Source organism: Podarcis filfolensis (assembly GCF_964270895.1).
Source record: "Podarcis filfolensis genome assembly, chromosome: 3".
Lineage (NCBI taxonomy): Eukaryota > Metazoa > Chordata > Lepidosauria > Squamata > Lacertidae > Podarcis > Podarcis filfolensis.
In genome coordinates, this window is record NC_139606.1 from 20582117 (window position 1) to 20601787 (window position 19671).

The 19671-nt window shown below is 44.5% G+C and overlaps 1 protein-coding gene across 2 annotated transcripts in view; it reads right to left on the reverse strand.

Moving 5' to 3' along the window:
* LDAH (lipid droplet associated hydrolase) overlaps window positions 1–19671 on the reverse strand; it is a 105553-nt gene that overhangs the window by 37777 nt on the left and 48105 nt on the right. For both annotated transcript variants that reach the window (XM_083607370.1, XM_083607371.1), the window contains exon 5: window positions 1494–1731. In XM_083607370.1, the coding sequence (XP_083463496.1) occupies window positions 1494–1731 (238 nt within the window). The remainder of the gene's footprint in view (window positions 1–1493; window positions 1732–19671) is intronic.

The following is a 19671-nucleotide window of genomic DNA, read 5'->3' on the forward strand; positions in this document are numbered from 1 at the left end:
AACGGAGCATGTTTGGCTTCCGAAAAAAGTTTGCAAACTGGAACACTTACTTCCAGGTTTGCAGTGTTTGAGTTCCAAGTTGTGTGAGTACCAAGGTGTTTGAGAACCAAGGTACCACTGTATTGTATTTAGATAAAAGTCTTGGTTTGGTTAAAATAAAGGAAAATATATTAAGTTTTGTATTTTCCTCTTTAAACCATAATAAAATTTATTTTAAAAATAAATTAATCAAGGGGCGTTGAAAAAGACAATTCCTCTCAGCATGTCTCGATTTCACTTGAGCAGTAAGTCTGCATGCATTCTGCCAAATGTGGTCTTTCTGAATGCATGTTTTTCCCTCTGCCATCCCAATTGCTGACGTAACACTATCCGATGATGTTTGAGACACAACTGCCATATCTTTATTATAAAGCCAAGTTGGGTGTGCTTTTTCTGGTTTCTCTATTACTGACTGTTATGAAGTTTTCACTGCACTCCAATGCGGGGGCTGGAGTGGCCCATGTTTCCATCCACGGTGCCCTGCGACGAGTTGCGCCCGATCGTCACAGTCGCCTGGCGCATCACAAACTCCACATTGCAGCCCTGCAGGCGTGCCAGATTGGGGATCGGGGCCGACACCAGGCCCTGGGAGGCGAGGTGGGCGCCCCGGAGGCAGCGGCAAGGGTGCGGTGTGCTGCAGCACCAGCAAGTCCCTCGTGCCGGGCCTGTCCTCGCCTGCGGCTGCAGCCATTTCCCCAGCGCAGTGGACAGAGGCAGTGGTCAAGGCAGGCAGGCAGGGCCACTCACTACGCACTGCTAGCCTCTGGGGCGGGGAGATGGGTGGGCAGGCGGGCGGGGAGAGGTCTGTGCGGGTGGGCAGGAAGAGGCCCGGGCTGCCCAGTTGGTGCGCAGGCAGACGGGCGAGGAGGCCGCAAGCAGGAGACGGGGCACACGGGGTCCAGGGCACGCGGGATGCCTCTCCTCTGCAATCCCCTCCCGATCCTGGGCAGGCCGGATCCAGCCCGCGAACCATAGTTTGAGGACCCCTGATCTAGTCCAACCACCTGCAATGCAGGAATATGCAACTGTCTCATACGGGGATCGAACCTGCAACCTTAGCTTTATCACCATGCTCTACCCTATGGAGCTATCCAGGCAGATCTTGGCTGTAAAAGCAGAAAGCAGGACTACATGAGGTTTTGTCTAATCCAACAAGGCTCTTCTTAGGTAAACGCTGCAGATCATGGAAAGAACGGCACTCAGAAGGCTATTCTGAAAATCCACGAGTTTTCCCTAAAACAGCAATTTATTCCTTTTTTTGGAGACAAGGCATTTTCGTTTTTCTTCAATTCTGTACTGAGGAAAACAACCAGAACCACCGCTATACGCTCAAATCCTTAAAAACTTCTTATCACTAGGTTATTGTCCCCTTAACATCCATATCCTTCAAAACAGCATGCTAGACAGGAATATTTAGGGGAAAAGATGAAGTATTACTCGCTGTTTCTACTTACCAACAGAATCGAAATTGAGAAAATCTATAGTAGTCGCTAGTGTAGCGTCATCTAGGTGCAGTATGACAGATGCCAAACGTAACATGAAGTATTTTATTCTGTCTGGGAGAAACGATGTGAAGTAGGAAAGCATGTACAAGGGATAACGAAACCAGGTGAGCAGGGGTGTCATGATCTTGCCTTGTGGGGACGCAGCCATACGTTCCACTGTAGGAAACAGCAGCAGACTGCGGAGAATCTGAAAAGACATGAAAGGGAAAATGGTCAAACAACGTGCGACTCAGAGAAAAGGCAGAATTTGACTAGTTCTCACTCCCACTGCCCCAGATGAATATATTCCTGAATGGAAGCTTATGCTGCAATCCTATATACTCTTACCTGGGAGTAAGCACCATTGAGCTCAATGGGACTTACTTCTGAGTAGACATGCAGCTCACTGCGTTGTAAAGTAGCAAAAACATCAAACTCCCTCCCCAGAGTCACTAAGGTTTCTTCCAGTCTTGAGATAACAATGGGTCACAGTGCCTCTTTGAGTTCTTAGAAATAAACCCTTCCCAAACTCGATTCACTTTCCCCTGGGAAAATATGTACCCTCCGCAACCAGAAGTCAAGGTAAAGGTAAAGGGACCCCTGACCGTTACGTCCGGTCGCGAACGACTCTGGGGTTGCGGCGCTCATCTCGCTTTATTGGCCGAGGGAGCTGACGTTTTCCGGGTCATGTGGCCAGCATGACTAAGCCGTTTCTGGCAAACCAGAGCAGTGCATGGAAAACGCCGTTTACCTTCCCGCCAGAGCGGTACCTATTTATCTACTTGCACTTTGCCGTGCTTTCGAAATACTAGGTTGGCAGGAGCTGGGACCAAACAATGGGAGCTCACCCATCGTGAGGATTCGAACTGCCGACCTTCTGATCAGCAAGCCCTAGGCTCTGTGGTTTAGACCACAGCGCCACCCACATCCCAGAAGTCAAGGTACAAACATGAAAACATCTTTCTTGTCCATGGGGCCGTAAATGCAGATCACCCCTTCGAGGGTTTGAAAAAGGGCTTCCCCCCCTATTTTACTGAATTCTCTTTCCTTGATCTAAGCAAAATCCCCTTTCTTCAACCTAGTAACTCAAAATTCTGAAATACAGTCAGAAAAAAGAATCATCATAATGTATTTTTCATTTATTGTTATCAGTTTTTTCAATTTGTCCCACAGACTCTGGCCAAATAAGAGCTTCGGAATTCCTAGCTGGTGACAGTCAAAGCTTTGCCCCTGGTAAATCCAGCCAATAGTAGCCCTCCTTACACCTAAGTAAGCAGGGCATGCAAATATCGGAGTGAGGGATCGTTTGACCATGTCCATCGGAATGACTTGGGAAAACTGGCAGGCAGGGAGGCAACGCATGTTATCAGAGGTCGCTGGCACCAAGGACAGATTGCTCATCAAAGCTTCGGCAGCCACAATCATGCATGTGCACATGGTGTGTTTATGCGTGTCTATTCTCTTCTATAAGAGCAAACTGTTTTGAATATGAAATAGAAAACATATGTGGGTGTGCAGATCATTTCCCTCTCATCGAAGGGAATGCAAAGCCCTGCTTTTCTTGCGAGCTGACTGGCAGGTGGTTGAAAACGCTTGGAGACTGATATGAAATTCTTAACGTTTGCAGATTTCTGAATCTGCACGAATGTTTTGTTTTAGAGTGCCTGGGACCACCCAGCCAGATGGGTGGGGGTATAAATAATAACATTATTCTTATTCTTATTGTTATCTTGGACTCTTCGCTTGAGACCACCACCTTGGAGAAAAGAACATATTCAGCTTTTGCCCTTTGCTTCCTCTCCTGCCCATTCATCGAATGTTGGGTGGCATGTTCTTCATTGAAAATGTAGTTATAAATAATAATGTCAATTACAGTGGTACCTTGGGTTACATATGCTTCAGGTTACATATGCTTCAGGTTACAGACTCCGCTAACCCAGAAATATTACCTCGGGTTAAGAACTTTGCTTCAGGATGAGAATAGAAATCGTGCTCCGGCGGCGTGACGGCACAGGAGGCCCCATTAGCTAAAGTGGTGCTTCAGGTTAAGAACAGTTTCAGGTTAAGAATGGACCTCCGGAATGAATTAAGTACTTAACCCGAGGTACCACTGTATACTAAATTTTAAGGCTGCTTAAACTACTATTTTTTTTGGAGGAGAGCTTATACTTGGAGAGCGCAGGGTGGGGCTCCAGGGTAACAGAAATTCAGTAGGTATTCTGCTTTGTGGTTCATCTTTCAAGCATAAGGTCTTATAATTAGACAAAATGGAAAACAAAATGGGAAATGTGTGTGCCATATCACGCTTTAGGAGAGAAATATTTTTGAAAGGCTTTCTTCTTTCAGCACAAAGGAGGAGGTCAATTACATCTGAAGAACTCTGTACAACATCCAACACAACACACTGTGTTGATTCTGGATGAAGAAAAATGCATTCTGGAAAGAAAGAAAGAAAGAAAGAAAGAAAGAAAGAAAGAAAGAAAGAAAGAGAGAGATATTGAGCTCCCCCTTCTCCTCCCTTTAAGACATCCAACAACTGAAGCAGAAGAATACAGTGCTGTACTGATATTAGATTACATTGTGGTTTTATGCAATTGAATTTAGAAGCAGCTCTGTTTCCGAGGCAGATTTTGTCCTCTTCTTGGGCACATCATGGTCTACAGATGGGGGGAATGGCATGCTACACTTACAACTGGGGGGAAAACCAACAGACCTAATCAAAGAAACGAGGACCATCAAACATTGCAAGCAGCTTCAAGAGCCATATTTTCCACGTACAGTGGTACCTCGGGTTACATACGCTTCAGGTTACATATGCTTCAGGTTACAGACTCTGCTAACCCTTCAGGATGAGAACAGAAATCGTTTTCTAGCAGTGCAGTGGCAGCGGTAGGCCCCATTAGCTAAAGTAGTGCTTCAGGTTCAGAACAGTTTCAGGTTAAGAACGGACCTCTGGAACGAATTAAGTTCTTAACCCGAGGTACCACTGTATCTGGAACGTATCTGGATCTTTAGCCGACTCCTCCCAATCACAGAAACGTAAATAGAAAACTTATTCTTAATCAAAAGCTCACAATGCATCTTGAATGACTGAAGTTAAGAGACTCGTGGGCATCCTTTTAACCAAGCTCACTGAGAGCCAGTTTGCAGAGGATGGAGCTTTTGCATGTCTTCGTCGGGAGAGATTCCATATAAACGGAAGTGGCAAAGTGAGAATTGCCTTTTTATGTGACCTCATAGAAGAGGGCAATGAGGAGGAAAGGCTGATGGGCCTCTTAGGTGTGGGCAGAAAGCTAAGTGATTTAAAATAGATAGGCAAGGAAATGTGTAACCTCTTTTGCTCTTTAACGGTATATGATATATCGGTAAAACAACAGCTGATGGGAAACGGGAATTGAACATAAGGAATGGATTGTGAATTATAGATGTCATATCAAGAAGCAAAGGGGGGGAAAACCTGAGATATATCTAGGATGAAGAGTGAAAAGTCATTATTTTTTTTTAAAGCTGCACACGCAAGATGATAAGAAGATAGGAAAGGGAAATTAACATAGAAATAATAAACAATGATTTAGAACAGATAGGCAAGGGGTTGTATAAGGGTATACAATATTGTTTGGTAAATATACAAGTAAAGGTAAAGGGACCCCTGACCATTAGGTTCAGTCATGGCTGACTCTGGGGTTGTGGCGCTTATCTCGCTTTATTGGCCAAGGGAGCCGCCGTACAGCTTCCGGGTCATGTGGCCAGCATGACTAAGCCGCTTCTGGCAAACCAGAGCAGCGCACGGAAACGCCGTTTACCTTCCCGCCAGAGCGGTACCTGTTTAACTACTTGCACTTTGACGTGCTTTCGAACTGCTAGGTTGGTAGGAGCAGAGACCGAGCAACGGGAGCTCACCCCATCACGGGGATTCAAACCGCCGACCTTCTGATCGGCAAGTCCTAGGCTCTGTGGTTTAACCCATAGCGCCACCCGTGTCCCAAAATATACAAGTAGGAATGGATAAATCAACAGTTGATGGATAATGGGAGTTGAACATAAGGAATGGATCGTGAATCAGGGATAAATGTGCAATACTAAGCTGTAACGGGGGAAAACCAGGAACGCGTCTAGGACGAAGAGAGAAAAGTCAACTTGTATTAAATTTGAAGTAATATGATGTAGCTTGGCATTGATTCATTAAAAAAACTGGAAAAACCAATAAACATCAATAGGCAAAAGAGGTGCAGGCAGAAAGCAAGAGGATGGAAATGCTCAGCGGGGGAGAAAAATGGGGGGTTGAGGAGGGTCAGTTGGGGGGAGTGAAAAATGTCACTATTTTCATCTCAGTAATGTTGGAGGGTATGAAAGTATAATCCTGAATTGGCAAGGATATATACGCATGGCTAGGGTACAGGGTCCGTGGGGAGGAATGTAGGTGATTGAGGTCAGGTGGAAATGAAATGCAAAAAGAAAACTGCCAGGAAAGTGCTTTTGGATCACATTTAACTTTAAATAGGAATGATAAAATTTCTATGAAAATATTAATATTTAATGCGTTCCATTTAATTATGAATGCAGCCGGCAATCTACCAGCATACATAAATTCTTGAATATGACATAGCTCTTTCTTCCCCTCTTCCAAGGATGTTTCAAAGATGTGAAGAGGCAAGTAACACACCATTGCGTGTTGTCTCATGTGTGGCTTTGACGCTGGGCTTTGCTACGTGTGTTTTGACTATTCAGTGTACAAATGTTTCACTTAGTACAGTGGTACCTCGGGTTACATACGCTTCAGGTTACATGCACTTCAGGTTACAGACTCCGCTAACCCAGAAATAGTACCTCGGGTTAAGAACTTTGCTTCAGGCTGAGAACAGAAATCGTGCTCCGGCAGCGCAGCAGCAGCAGGAGGCCCCATTAGCTAAAGTGGTGCTTCAGGTTAAGAACAGTTTCAGGTTAAGAACGGACCTCCGGAACGAATTAAGTACTTAACCTGAGGTACCACTATACAAATGTTTCACTTAGTAATCAATATGTTTTGGACCAAATTTTACACCAATTTCCACAAATTACACCAAATTTTAACTTTCTGACTTTAACAAATGCAGCATAAATATTCTGACCTACAGTGATGCCCAAGTGTCTTTGAAGGCACTTCTGTTAATCATAGATGTTATATTTCCATCTCGTTGCAGATGACGTCAGAAGACCACAAGTCTATAAAACATCCTAAGCAGATATTTCAAAACTTGATATAGTATTTATTTAATCACGTTCAGAACCCCACACATTCCTTTAATATTTGCATATTTAGGTCAGCCAGTTAACTGCCACTTCTAAACTCCCCAAAGCTTTAAGAAGATTATTGATTATTCTTTCAAACCATTGGCATATTTTGGGGTGGAACTCAGACCTAGCTCTTCATTTTAACATAAGGAATCTATAGCACCACCTAGAGCACCACCTACGTTCCTATGAACCAGTGCAGGATCCCTCACGAGATTCTGAGCCCCCCAGAACTTTAAAAGTCATAGTCCAGGCTTTCTCCTGTTGCCCACACTCATTATTAACGTATTTCCACTGACTGAGAGGCTTCCTAGATGGACTATTTGATATGTATTTGTATACAGTGGTACCTCGGGTTAAGTACTTAATTCGTTCTGGAGGTCCGTACTTAACCTGAAACTGTTCTTAACCTGAAGCACCACTTTAGCTAATGGGGCCTCCCGCTGCTGCCGCACCACCAGAGCACGATTTCTGTTGTCATCCTGAAGCAAAGTTCTTTGCTATTTCTGGGTTAGCGGAGTCTGTAACCTGAAGCGTATGTAACCTGAGGTACCACTGTAATTTGGAACATTAAATGTGATTTGATTGGATTGTTAAAATGGGAAACTTAATAAAAATGATTTAAAAGAATAATAATAGATGCTTCTGCCTATCTCCTCTGTTTACCAATCAAAACGATCATTACAAGTAGGTCTCACCCGTGTCTATCATCTCTCTTCCATAAAAATGGCTTGGGCAGGGCAATAGATTCTACTGACATTTGTCCTTTTTAATCTGTTAGAAGCCATGGGGGAGAAAAAAAGCTAGAAGATTATAACTGAGGTGGGGTGGTGCATGAGAAAACTCAACTCACCCTAAGCCTAACAGAACTATGTGTTCTTCCTGCGGGTGTTCATCTTTTGGAGTCTGCAGGGAGAGATTTCTCTCACAGAACACGCTGTAGAAGAAGCAATCTAGCCAGCCTTGTTTCTGTAGGAACCTTTTAAACTTAAGGTAAGGTAAAGGTAAAGGAGACTCTGGAGAGTCCCATGGACTGCAAGAAGATCAAACCTATCCATTCTTAAGGAAATCAGTCCTAAGTGCTCATTGGAAGGACAGATCGTGAAGCTGAGACTCCAATATGGCCACCTCTCATGGCCACCTCATGAGAAGAGAAGACTCCCTGGAAAAGACCCTGATGTTGGGAAAGATGGAGGGCACAAGGAGAAGGGGACAACAGAGGATGAGATGGTTGGACAGTGTTGTCGAAGCTACCAGCATGAGTTTGACCAAACTGCGGGAGGCAGCGGAAGACAGGAGTGCCTGGCGTGCTCTGGTCCATGGGGTCACGAAGAGTCGGACACGACTAAACAACAACAAAGGTAAAGGACCCCTGTACAGTTAAGTCCAGCCAAAGGCGACTATGGGGTTTCGGCACTCATCTCGCTTTCAGGCCAAGGAAGCTGGCATTTGTCCACAAACACCTTTCCAGGTCATGTGGCCAGCATAACTAAACTGCTTATGGCGCAACAGCACACCGTGACAGAAGCCAGAGCGCACGGAAACGCCGTTTACCTTCCCACCACAGCGGTGCCTATTTATCTACTTGCACTGGTGTGCTTTCGAACTGCTAGGTTGGCAGAAGCTGGGACAGAGCAACGGGAGCTCACTCCGCTGCGGGGATTTGAACTGTGACCTTCTGATTGGCAAGCGCAAGAGGAAGTGAGGACAAAGAGTGTCCATGTTTTTTCTCTCTTCATACTGTGCTTTCTCACTTCTCAGAAAAATGGGACAAACAAGGGAGGCGTTTGTGGTGAGTTCTGGCACCCCTTTTTCTAGAAAAATAGCACTGGGGCAGGGGCAGATTTTCTGTCCACTAACCATATCTCACCGATGCCAATTAGAGGCATCGGGACTGAGCTTTAGACCTGCCAGATTACCGAGTTCACGGACAAAACTGAAATGCTCCGTCAGACACTAGAGCCAAATAGCTTGTTGGCTCACGGAATGTCAGCAACAGATTCAGTGGTGGTTGAGGTTCACTTCCACTCCTGAGGAGGAAATAACTTTGGAGCTTGCTCGCTTGCTTTTGCGGAATAACCTGCTTTGAATTATTGGGGCGGGTGTGCACGCACAAACAGTTAATGTAATCAACATCAACCAACAAGAATGTATGACTTGGATTCCATGCTATGTATGTAACTTGCAGTTCCCAATGAACTTCAGACTTTGATCAAATCAGCTGGCAGGAACAGGAAGCAATCCATTATTTTTATAACTGATGACCCCAGAAAGAAAAGCTTTATCCAAATGCAGCGCTTGTAGCTGCTGAGCACCAATCCATATAAAAGAAAAAGCCTCTGCATGTAAAACAAAAAGCATAATTTTAAACAGTGTCTCCCAGACTTGGGTCTCCAGCAGTTTTTGGACTAAAGTTCCTATCACTCCTGACCACTGGGTCCTGCTAGCTACGGATGATGGGAGTTGTAGTCCAAAAACAGCTGGATATCCAAGTTTGGGAAAGAGATTTAATAAAAGACAGCTTGCATGGGGGGGGGGAATAACAGTGTGGAAATTTCACAAGCGCTCATAATAGATCACTAGCGATTGCCAACTCTTTGAAGAAACCCATGGAAACCAAAAAAAGTTGTGTCTGTCAGATACAACACTTAATTTTGATATATTTCCATTCACTTCCATGTTCACCAGCTGTGCTGGCAGCAGGAAAGTCCTTATCTGTCAGGTAAAACCTGATGCAGTTTTAAAAGGTAATGTAATGATGTATTTAGTGCTAGTTTATGGGCCACTTTTGACTTAACGTATCACACAAATCACCTTTTTGTTTAAGGCACATAGAAACCATTAGGCGTCATCACTAGGATCAAGAGAAAACATTTTATTATGAGAGATGTAACATGAAGGTTTCTATATCATAAAAGAACTCCCACACTGATCCTTTATCAGGGCAAGATTACTGTACATCAAAAGCAAGCTTAAAACCTGACCTTGCCATTTATATAAGCTTGTAATTATATAGATTGGAATACAATAAACCAATCACACCAGTTAGAGAACAAACAAATGACTTCACAATGAATCCAGTCAGTCCCACAAATGCACTGCACATTACTACTACTACTACTACTACTACCACAACAACTACTACTACTATTAAAATTTGCATAGCTCCCTATACCCTTAAGTCTCAGGGCAGTTCACAACATAAAATCACAATATAAAACACAAAATACATAATAAAAACAAGAAGAATTCAACAATCCCCATTCCCCAACCCATTTTGAAAGGGCATTGAATGTCCAGCCCAAAGCCTGGTTAAAGAGGAACGTTTTTGCCTGGCGCCTAAAGGTGTATAATGAAGGCACCAGGCGAATCTCCCTGGGGAGAGCATTCCACAGATGAGGAGCCACTGCAGAAAAGGCCCATTCTTATGTTACGACCCTCTGGACCTCTCATGGGAGAGGCACATGAAGAAGGGCCTCAGAAGATGATCTCAGGGTCCAGGTAGGTTCATATGGAGAGAGGCAGTCATTGAGTTGTTGTGGTCCTTCTGTTCCACAGCCTAACCCTTCCCTCCCATGGTCACAGCTACACCAACTATTCCTCACTAACAGACGTTCAAGAGCAGGCTTGAGTAAGGGAAGTAACCTGAAGTTTCATCTCACCCCTTACTAATCCAGTAGTTCAGGTCAACAGGCCTATGGGCCAGTGACCACATCTGCCACCCAGAGTACAGAATGGAGAAGCAAGCCATATACTTACCCTTCCTGAGCAAGGGGTTATCTAATGGACATTAAAGGGCATGCAGCTTCTTACATATTAAAGGAACTAAGCACCATGCCATTATTTCTTGAGTCTATTCTATTGGGGTCTGGGTTTTTAATTTACTGTGTGCGTTTTTAGTGATAATTTTTTTTTTAAAAAATTGTAGGCTGTTTTGAGGGTTTCCCCTACCATCAAGCAGTATCTAAATTTTATGAAATAAATAAACATGCCATTATTTCACTGCATATGGAAGACGCATGCCAGGACCACGTGTTGCCAGGTGCATAGTACACAGCAGATTTTACAAAGCTCATAGCAAACTGTTTGAATAACTTTTCTTGTTTTTTACGAATACTACTTTAATATCAAATTAAACTACTGGCATATCTCAGTGCTTGCTCTCTCTCCTGTGGGCCTTTGAGGCTATAAATTCCTTGTACTCGCTTGTCTTCACTTTTACATGCGATACGAGAAACAAGCTGAATGGTGTCTCTGTGTAAATAAATAAATCAATACCACCCCATAAGCATAAATTGAAAAATTGCATTTGCATCTGGGTTCGTACGCTAGGCTATCAAGACATGTTTATAAACAATAAGTCAGCCCAACTTTGCTCTGCCAATGAGTGATGCAAATCTTAATGTGCTCAGAACATGTTCATCCAACTAAAGAAACCTTGTTTGTTTTTCGAAAGCAATCAGCGAAGATTTCCATGCAAAGAGAAACATTTACTACTGTTAAGGCAGGCCAAACCAGTTAACAGACTTAGTCATTCTCAATTATTCACCCCGTCGTTCCCCTTGTGTTTCTAGAAGGTGCAGCTATTTGATTTTCTTTCAGCCCATCTTTGTACAATATGTAAAACTTAGATTAGATCTCTTGGGATCCCCTTAGGACATACACACCTGTGTTTCAGCAGACCTCTGACAATACATTTGCTACCCTGCGCTAGCATCACTTGAAAGAAAGAAAAAAAAAATTGGCACAAAATCAGCTCTCTTGGAATCTGACAGAAAGCCTGAAAGGTTTCCATTCTTATTTCAGTATTAAGTTAAAACGACTATGATTTATTTCACAGAAGAAACAAATCTTCTGTTGGAAAGGCTTCCTTGCAAACCACAAATGTGCTTTGCAACTAAACCGAAGGAGATATGCTGCGTTTTGGCATTACAACCTAGCTTTACTTCGTGATACCGCAGAAACTCGAAATCAGGCAGTTTGTAAGTCGAACTTTTCAGGCTCATAATTCCTAAATGTATGTTGAACCCTGGCTTTATTCCCAGAAACTTTATATATATTTTTGTTTTTCAAACCAATATGGGTTTTGAGCTAATGTATATTTTATCTGCCTATGTGGCACACAAACTCACCATTTTTGTACATGTTCATATGTTAACTGCTGTAACCCTTTACTTTATGAAGGAAATGGAAAAAGTTGTTTGCACTTGTTCTGTCTCTGCAAGCTAAAACACTCCCCTTAAAATCCTATTTCACTGGATGCTGGAACTAGACACCCTCCCATTCACTCCAAACAGAGGAAAGATGCAAAAAGCTGCTCTCTGGGGTAGCTCATTCGGTAGAGCATGAGTTTCTCAAACTTGGGTTTCTGGCTGTTGTTGGACTACAATGCCCATCATCCCTGGGCACTGCTCCTGCTAGCTAGGGATGATGGACGTTGTAGTCCAACCACAGCTGGAAACCCAAGCTTCAGAGCCACTGGACTGGGGTGTGGCAGGAGGTTCATCTTGCCTACTGGCCTACTGGTGACCTATACAAGATTCCCTCTGATCCCTTGCGGGTTGTCAGCTGTCACCGAACCTTGGTGATGCAGCACAAGGCATAGGCACAGTGCAGAATAAGCCTGCCATTAAAAATAGGATTAGAAGTCTTGCTTTTAACGGCCCGTGTGGAAAAAGAACTGTGTTTTCCTAAAATCTCACAGCAAAGCAAAGTTTGCTTTCCCATCCCAGAGGGCCATGTCACTGCTCTGATTAACAGTCAGAAACAACATTTTGCATTTGGTCAATGTTTGTGGACACGGTCCACGAGCTACAGATAGGCACCCCTCAGAAGAATTTCCTAATTGCAGCCACTAAATTCCTTTTATTCCCCCTGCAGTGAAATTTCACCTTTCCATGAATGCAGTGCTTCAGCAAATGCCAAAGCAACTTTTCAAGGTTCCAACTCGAGCACCTGTAGCGAGATGCTTAATACTCCCCTTGCCTTACGCAAAAGGGAAAACCAAACATGTTCTCTTCACAATGCAATCAAGTGCGAAGGTGTATGTGCTTCTGCACGTAAGCGAGAGAAATGGAGTAACAGGTACTATTATCCACCGGCACCAATAGCAGAACTTGGTACCTAAGTTTAAGTTTGCATCAACATTTGAAATACGCACACGAAAAATTCCATTACAATAAATCTAAGTTTAGAATTAAATATTCAGCTTTATAGCAGAGGTCCTGCTTTTGGGGTTCCCATAGGCATCTGGTCTGGCCGATGAGAAAACAGGATGCACGAAGGAAACAAATCTAACCAGGGCAGAGAGGGTGGAATGGCTGCTGGGTGATACTGATGACCCTGTGACTTATAAGGTGGCTCTCTGTGCCTTGGCAGCTAGGAAGATTAGAACGAAAGAACTGGTGGTCAGTTGCAAAGGGGACTCAGAGATGTAATTTCCACATTTGAGAATTACTTTTTATTCTGTGAAATAAGAAAATTTGGTGGATTTGACCATGGTTTTATTGCATATGTAGTGATTGCTGTTTGGTTTTTTCTTCTTTGGATGATGCCATGGTCTTTGGCAAGAGCAATAAAATTTTATCTCATGGGAACAGGACGCTGGACTAGATGAATCTCTTGGGAAACTCTAAAATTGTACTGAGTCCATGAGCCGTGGGCCTGATCCAGCACGTTCCATTCTTATGTTCTGGATAATGGCTTATGGATATGATAAAATCCAAATCAAACCAGAAGGCCTTGCACTTCTTCTAAGAACCTTTCAAATGAGAAAGTAGGCGTTTTATGGCAATCAATCAATCAAAACCATTCAAAACATGTTGAGACGCTATATTGAGATGCTAGAGAATGCCCTGGGTTGAAATGATAAATGAGAAAGAAAAATGAAATCTTTGTGAGTATAAGGAAATATTTTAAAATATATTTCATGATCTCTCTGCAGCAAGGGGAAAAAAAGCTTAAATAGGTCTGCATAAACGTCCCCCTTCCCTATCAAGCCCAATTTCCTTCCAGTCTTTCTAACCTACATGCATATAAAGGCCTCAGGTAAAGAGTACATGCATCTTTCATCTGAGGACAACTATACTGAGGACAACATCACCATGAGGAATATTCAAAGTAAATTGGAATCATTCGTTTGCTTTGATTGCATTTTCTCATTTGCCTGAGTTGGCCCGTTGCCTCCTGCACTTGCAAAAACTGCTCTCTAACACCTTGCAAAGCTTCTTGAGCAAGGAACAGGCAAGCAAAAAAATTGTGTGGGATTTCTGCACCCACCTATAAACTAAGCAGATAGGACTGCGATGAGCAGGGAGAAGATATATGCATTAATGAGCTGTCATATTTCCTTCACCCTCCTCCTCTCTGTTGCAGATATATATATATATATATATATATATATATATATATATATATATATATAATGCAGCCAGCCTTTAGTGTCTTTCAATAAGCAAACAATAGACCAGTATGCATCTTACAAGTGCAAAGCTGAAATGATGACTGTCTTCACAAACTTCCCATTGTTCTTCTTTGGCAAGTCTGTCACTTAAGGGTCAAACAAGAGCAAACTCAACTACAGCTCAGGGAAAGGGGAGGTGGTAGCCAAACTCAGGTCAACTGCTCCTCTTGGGAAAACCAGCGTGCAACACACAGCATGCTGTCAACGAAAGAAGAAAACGCATTCCTCTGCTATATTGCACAGCACACACAATCAAAGCTTCCAACTGGCCACTTCTGGGCTATCTATTCTTTGTCTGGGGTAAGAGGTAGGAAAACAGAGAGTCATATTCTACCGTTGGTCTATCTAGCTCAAGATGGTCTACAGATAAGTAGCCCTTAAGATATTTCTTGACCCCAGCTCCCATCACCCAGACCATTAGTCATGGCAACTGGGATTGATGGCACTTGGTGTTCAACAACATTCAAGCCAAGTTTGCAGGTTCAATGCCTGTATGAAACAGTTGCATATTTCTGCATTGCAGTGGCTTGGAGTAGATAATCCTTCGACTGCCTTCCAGCTCGAAAGTTCTATAATTCTATGATTTGGAAGGTCAAAGGCTCCCTGCTCCTGGTCTACAGGGGGCAGCTCTCCAGCATTTTGGATAGGACTATTTCACTGCCCTGCTCAGAGATTGCCAGGGGTTGAATCTACGGCCTTTTGCTTGCAAATGGTGCATCCTACAATTAAGCCACCCCTCTTCCCATAAACCCAAACAATGGCATTTTACTATGAGGTGAATAATGGGGGCAAGGTCTGTTGTTTTCAAAATGTGTTCCTGGGAAAACCTTGGGAGTCCTGGAAGACTTATCAGACGTTTGGAGCAGCGAAACTATTCCATAGCTACACAGTTTTTCAGAGTATGCAAGGGTATAGCTGCACAGGTTTTTCAGAATATGCAAGGGTATACCACAGGGTGGGGAGGTAACAGGAAGGTTATGCTTCTGGGAGATCAGTAGTAATAGCATGGGAAGATAGTGGTAACCTCTGCCTGCTCTAAAGAGCAAAGCGAAGCCTGCAGTGTATATAAAAGAAGGCAGGAAATAATCGCCAATGGGGTCTGGCCAGAAGGAGGCGGAGAAGGAGCTGTGTATGTGATACAACAGTCGTGCATGGAAGCTTCAAACACATGGGAATGTACACTCCTTAACCCGTTTCCCTGAAGACAAAGCACTATGTGTGTGGCAACCATTTTTAACCATATCTGAAATCCAAGTGTCTGAGGTGGTTCAATGCACACATGAGGAGGTCAGCGGTGGGTGGGTGAGGGAACCTATAGAGATTTTTTAAAAAAACCCCAAAAACCCAAAAACCAGTGGTACCTCAAGTTACAAATGCCTCAGGTTACAAACTCCACTAACCTGGAAGATTTACCTCGAGTTGAGAACTTTGCCCCTGGATGAGAACGGAAATTGTGTGCCGGTGGCGCAGCGGTGGTAAGAGGCCCCATTAGCGAAAGCAACGCCTCTAGTTAAGAACAGTTTCAGGTTAAGAACGGACCTCTGGAATGAATTAACTTCGTAACTAGAGGTACCGCTGTAAATGAAAGTACCTGGGGCACGGTCAGTTTAATTTTAGTATCTCTTACATATTAAACCAAGTTATTTTGCAATTTTGTACGCCAGAGGTTTTCAACCTTTTTGAGTTTATGGCGCCCTTGATCAACTACATTCTTTCTGTGGCCCCCCTGTGGGGCTCAGGAGCCCAGTTAGGTCACCCCTTGCCTGCAGAGCTGGCACCCTTTTTCGAACACCCTCCCCTGTGGAGTGTTCCCTCAGCCTCCTCTCCTCGGGAGTCCTCTGGGCAGCCAATGCTACCGTTCCTGCTCTCTGAGCTGCCCCCCCGTCCCAAAGAGAGGTGCCTCCTCCCACTGCCCCCCATGGGCCTGGGAAGCAGCCCCGTGGCCAGCCCCAAAGGCACCATTAGCCTAGGGAGCTTGTAGCCAGGGCTGCTGCAACAAACAGCTGCGCAAGCCTTTGGGAGGCAGAGACACAAGAGGGCGTCATAGAAGGGAGGGAAGGAAAGAGGAACAGAGGCCAGAGCTGCCTGCAGCACCCCTGACCATCATTCAAGGCACCCCAGGGTGCCACAACACACTGGTTGAAAGCCACTGCCTTATGCCATGGGCAGACTGATCTGATGACCCTACTCAGTGCTATTTTTCTAAAAAAACAGAACAATAAATGTCTCTCTTGTTTGCTTATAATGGCAATGGCGCCCAACTGAGAGGTGCCGGGTTCTGGTGACTTCTGGGTGGGGGAAAAAGGCCCTGACCCTGCTTTCATACCAAAGTTGCCCACTTTTTGAGGGGATTTTACATTCTGAGCTGAGCCCCACCCCCCAAAGCGGACAACACCATTCTGTGGAGAAAAGGGCCGGCATTCACAACGGTATGATAATATCAACTGCGAACGGGTTTATATGTCTTAATCAAAAGCAGCAAAAGATTGGAAGAAGACAGAGTGGGGGGGGGGGAAAGGGAGGGATGGTAGTTTATGGGCTGGAAGATGGGCACAGAGAAGCTTGTGGTATCACAGTCACACACCTTAAAACTTTCAGTCGCTCCCATTATGGAAGTCCGAGAAAGAAAGAAAACCAACCGTCACTTTCCTGTTGGACCTTGAGCCTCTCCACCGCACCCAATGGAAAAGTTTCACAATACACTTTTGGAAGGAGAACCAATTCAAGGCAAGTTCTCTCTCTCACACACGCATGCACTCATCCCATACACCACTGCGTTCAGTATACGTGGTGCTGAGCATTAATAATGCCACACAACTTCCTGTAGATGGGAGTATTGGCCACCGATTAAGCCCTCAAATCAGTGCCATGTTCAATGGCAAGGAGAGAATGCCTTTGTGCATACAAAGAGTGCCTTCCCCACAAAATGAGCACCCTGTGCAGCCTTTTCCCATTCACAATTAGAACCAAATTATTTGTTTAATACACAGAGAAGCGGGAAGAGAACCATTTTACAACACTAGAAAGTGACACAGCAAAAGACTAAAAAGGACGGGTTTGTTTAGCCTGGGAAAGAGAAAACTGACGCATATATCCAAAAAGCTGCTTTCTGGGTGCTCTCTTGCTGACCTCAGAGCCATACCTAGGTGATCTTGTGCCCCTGGCAGAACCACCCAGATTGCGTCCCCTAGCCATGGACAAATTAGCTCTTCTTTCCACCTCTCCTCCAACCCTGCCCCCCCCCATTCAATTCACCCTCTATTTAAAACCATTTCTTATGAGGCAATAATAAATATTTATGGACATATTTTAAAGCTGATTTTTGCACACACACACCCCAATTGCCTGTGCCCCTGGCGGGCGGCCCACCTCACTACCCCCTAGCTATGCCCCTGGCTGACCTACATAGAAAAACTAAAAACTGATTATTTCAAATAGCAATTTAGGTGGGACACACTTTTGGAGTTGGCGAGTGAGGCAAAGATGCTTGCGAATAAAGCCTCTTTCATTATGTTTAAGAGGAATATGCAATTGTGCCCAAGAGGAACAGAAGCGTGGGCTCTCAAAAGGAAGATTCAGAGAAGAAGTTTCCTCTACTGTGCCACATTATTGTCTCACCTTTCTTTTCCCTCCAAAGACTTCCATGAAATTCAGCAATGTGAGTTATCAGCGGTCATTTTGAAACACCCTCACATGGTCCAAAGGGTGTGGGGGGGATGTAAGAAAAAGTGGTGAGAAACACACCACTGTTACCCAGAAGAAGCAGCAATGGTCAGCCTGCTGCCCAGCTGATGGCAAGAAGCTGAGGAACCGAGCATGGAAAGCTGGGAGCTTGGTGCCGATAACTCCAAGGTTGCAGGTTCAATCCCCATAAGGGACAACTGCATATTCCTGCATTGCGGGGGGTTGGACTAGATGATCCTCAGGGGCCTCTCCAACTCTATGATTCTATGATTTGCAACTAAGGCTCTCAATCACAATCTGTTGGTTTGCCCACCAATTTCTAGCAAGTGTAGGTAAAAGGTAAAAGAGCCCCTAGACAGTTAAGTCTGGTGCAATGGGACACCATGACGGAAGCCATAGCGCACGGAAACACCGTTTACCTTCCCGCCACAGTGGTACCTATTTATCTACTTGTACTGATGTGCTTTCGAAGTGCTAGCTTGGCAGGAGCTGGGACAGAGCAAGAGGAGCTCACCCCGTTGGGGGATTCAAACCACCAACCTTCTGATCGGCAAGCCCAAGAGGCTCAGTGGTTTAGACCACAGCGTCACCCACGTCCCAGCACGTGCAAGGCTTTGTGATGGATAAGAGTAGGAAACAGGGCTTTCAAAGCCCCCTCTGCTCCGGGGTCATTTCCCTAGCTTCAAGTGTTATGCTTGGAGTCTTTTCCTGCATCTAGAAGACCTTTTTGCTCCTTAACGCCGCTTGTTCAATGAGGCTGCCATTCAAAGGTTCCTCTGGAGAAATCAGTGGACCCTTGTCCTTCCAGGACTTTGCTTCTCTGAGGTTTTGCTGAGCTGAGCAGTTGCAGTTTTTCCTTCAGCTTTAGCTGGCAAGGATCTTGTATTAATCACACTTACTCAACAACCGATTTGGACAGTTCATTATTATCTGGCACGGAGTGATCCTCACATCTGCATCCTGATTAATAATGCAAGATCTGAATTGCTGACATGCTGATCTCAGCTGCTGTCAGATGCATGTGCTCTGGGGTTCATTTCAGGAGACCTACAAGTCAGCAATGTGAATGTTTTCCCCCGTAAGTTCTCAGGTGTTTGCAAAGCACACGAAAATGCAATGAATACGTAAGTGTGCCTTAAACAGACTGATGACCTAGAAAAGGCGCAATTATATATCCTTCATCATTGAAACCCGAGCCTTATATTTAACATGCCCTTATGTTAAGCCTGTACTAACATGAAGAAAACAGCAGAAAGCCACAAAAGCAAATAAATTAATGCATATAGAATTATAGATGGTTGCTAGATTATTGATTATTGCTATGTGGAGACAGAAAACAGGAGAGGGAGCCTAACAACAGCCGCTCAGAGTGGCTGGGAAAACCCAGCCAGATGGGCGGGGTATAAATAATAAAATCATCATCAGCAATCCCAGACTACATAGTCAAACGTCAAGTATAATGAGAGTTGCATGGGATCTCTGGGATGTTAAGGGAGGGTTAGTACCTCTGGGTCATGCTCCTTTTGGAGTAGTATGTCCTCCTTTGGTCCCCACTGCACCACACTGAGCTCTCACCTGCGGCTCCTAAAAGTTGTAAGCATGTGGCAGCGGCCACACCCTGGGGACAGCTTTGACTGGCTGGCTAAATCAGGTGATGGTAGCCGATGGGTCTCAAACCCTCAGTGAGTTAGGGACCTCCCCTGCATGCAAAGACAGGCTTGGGTGGATTGT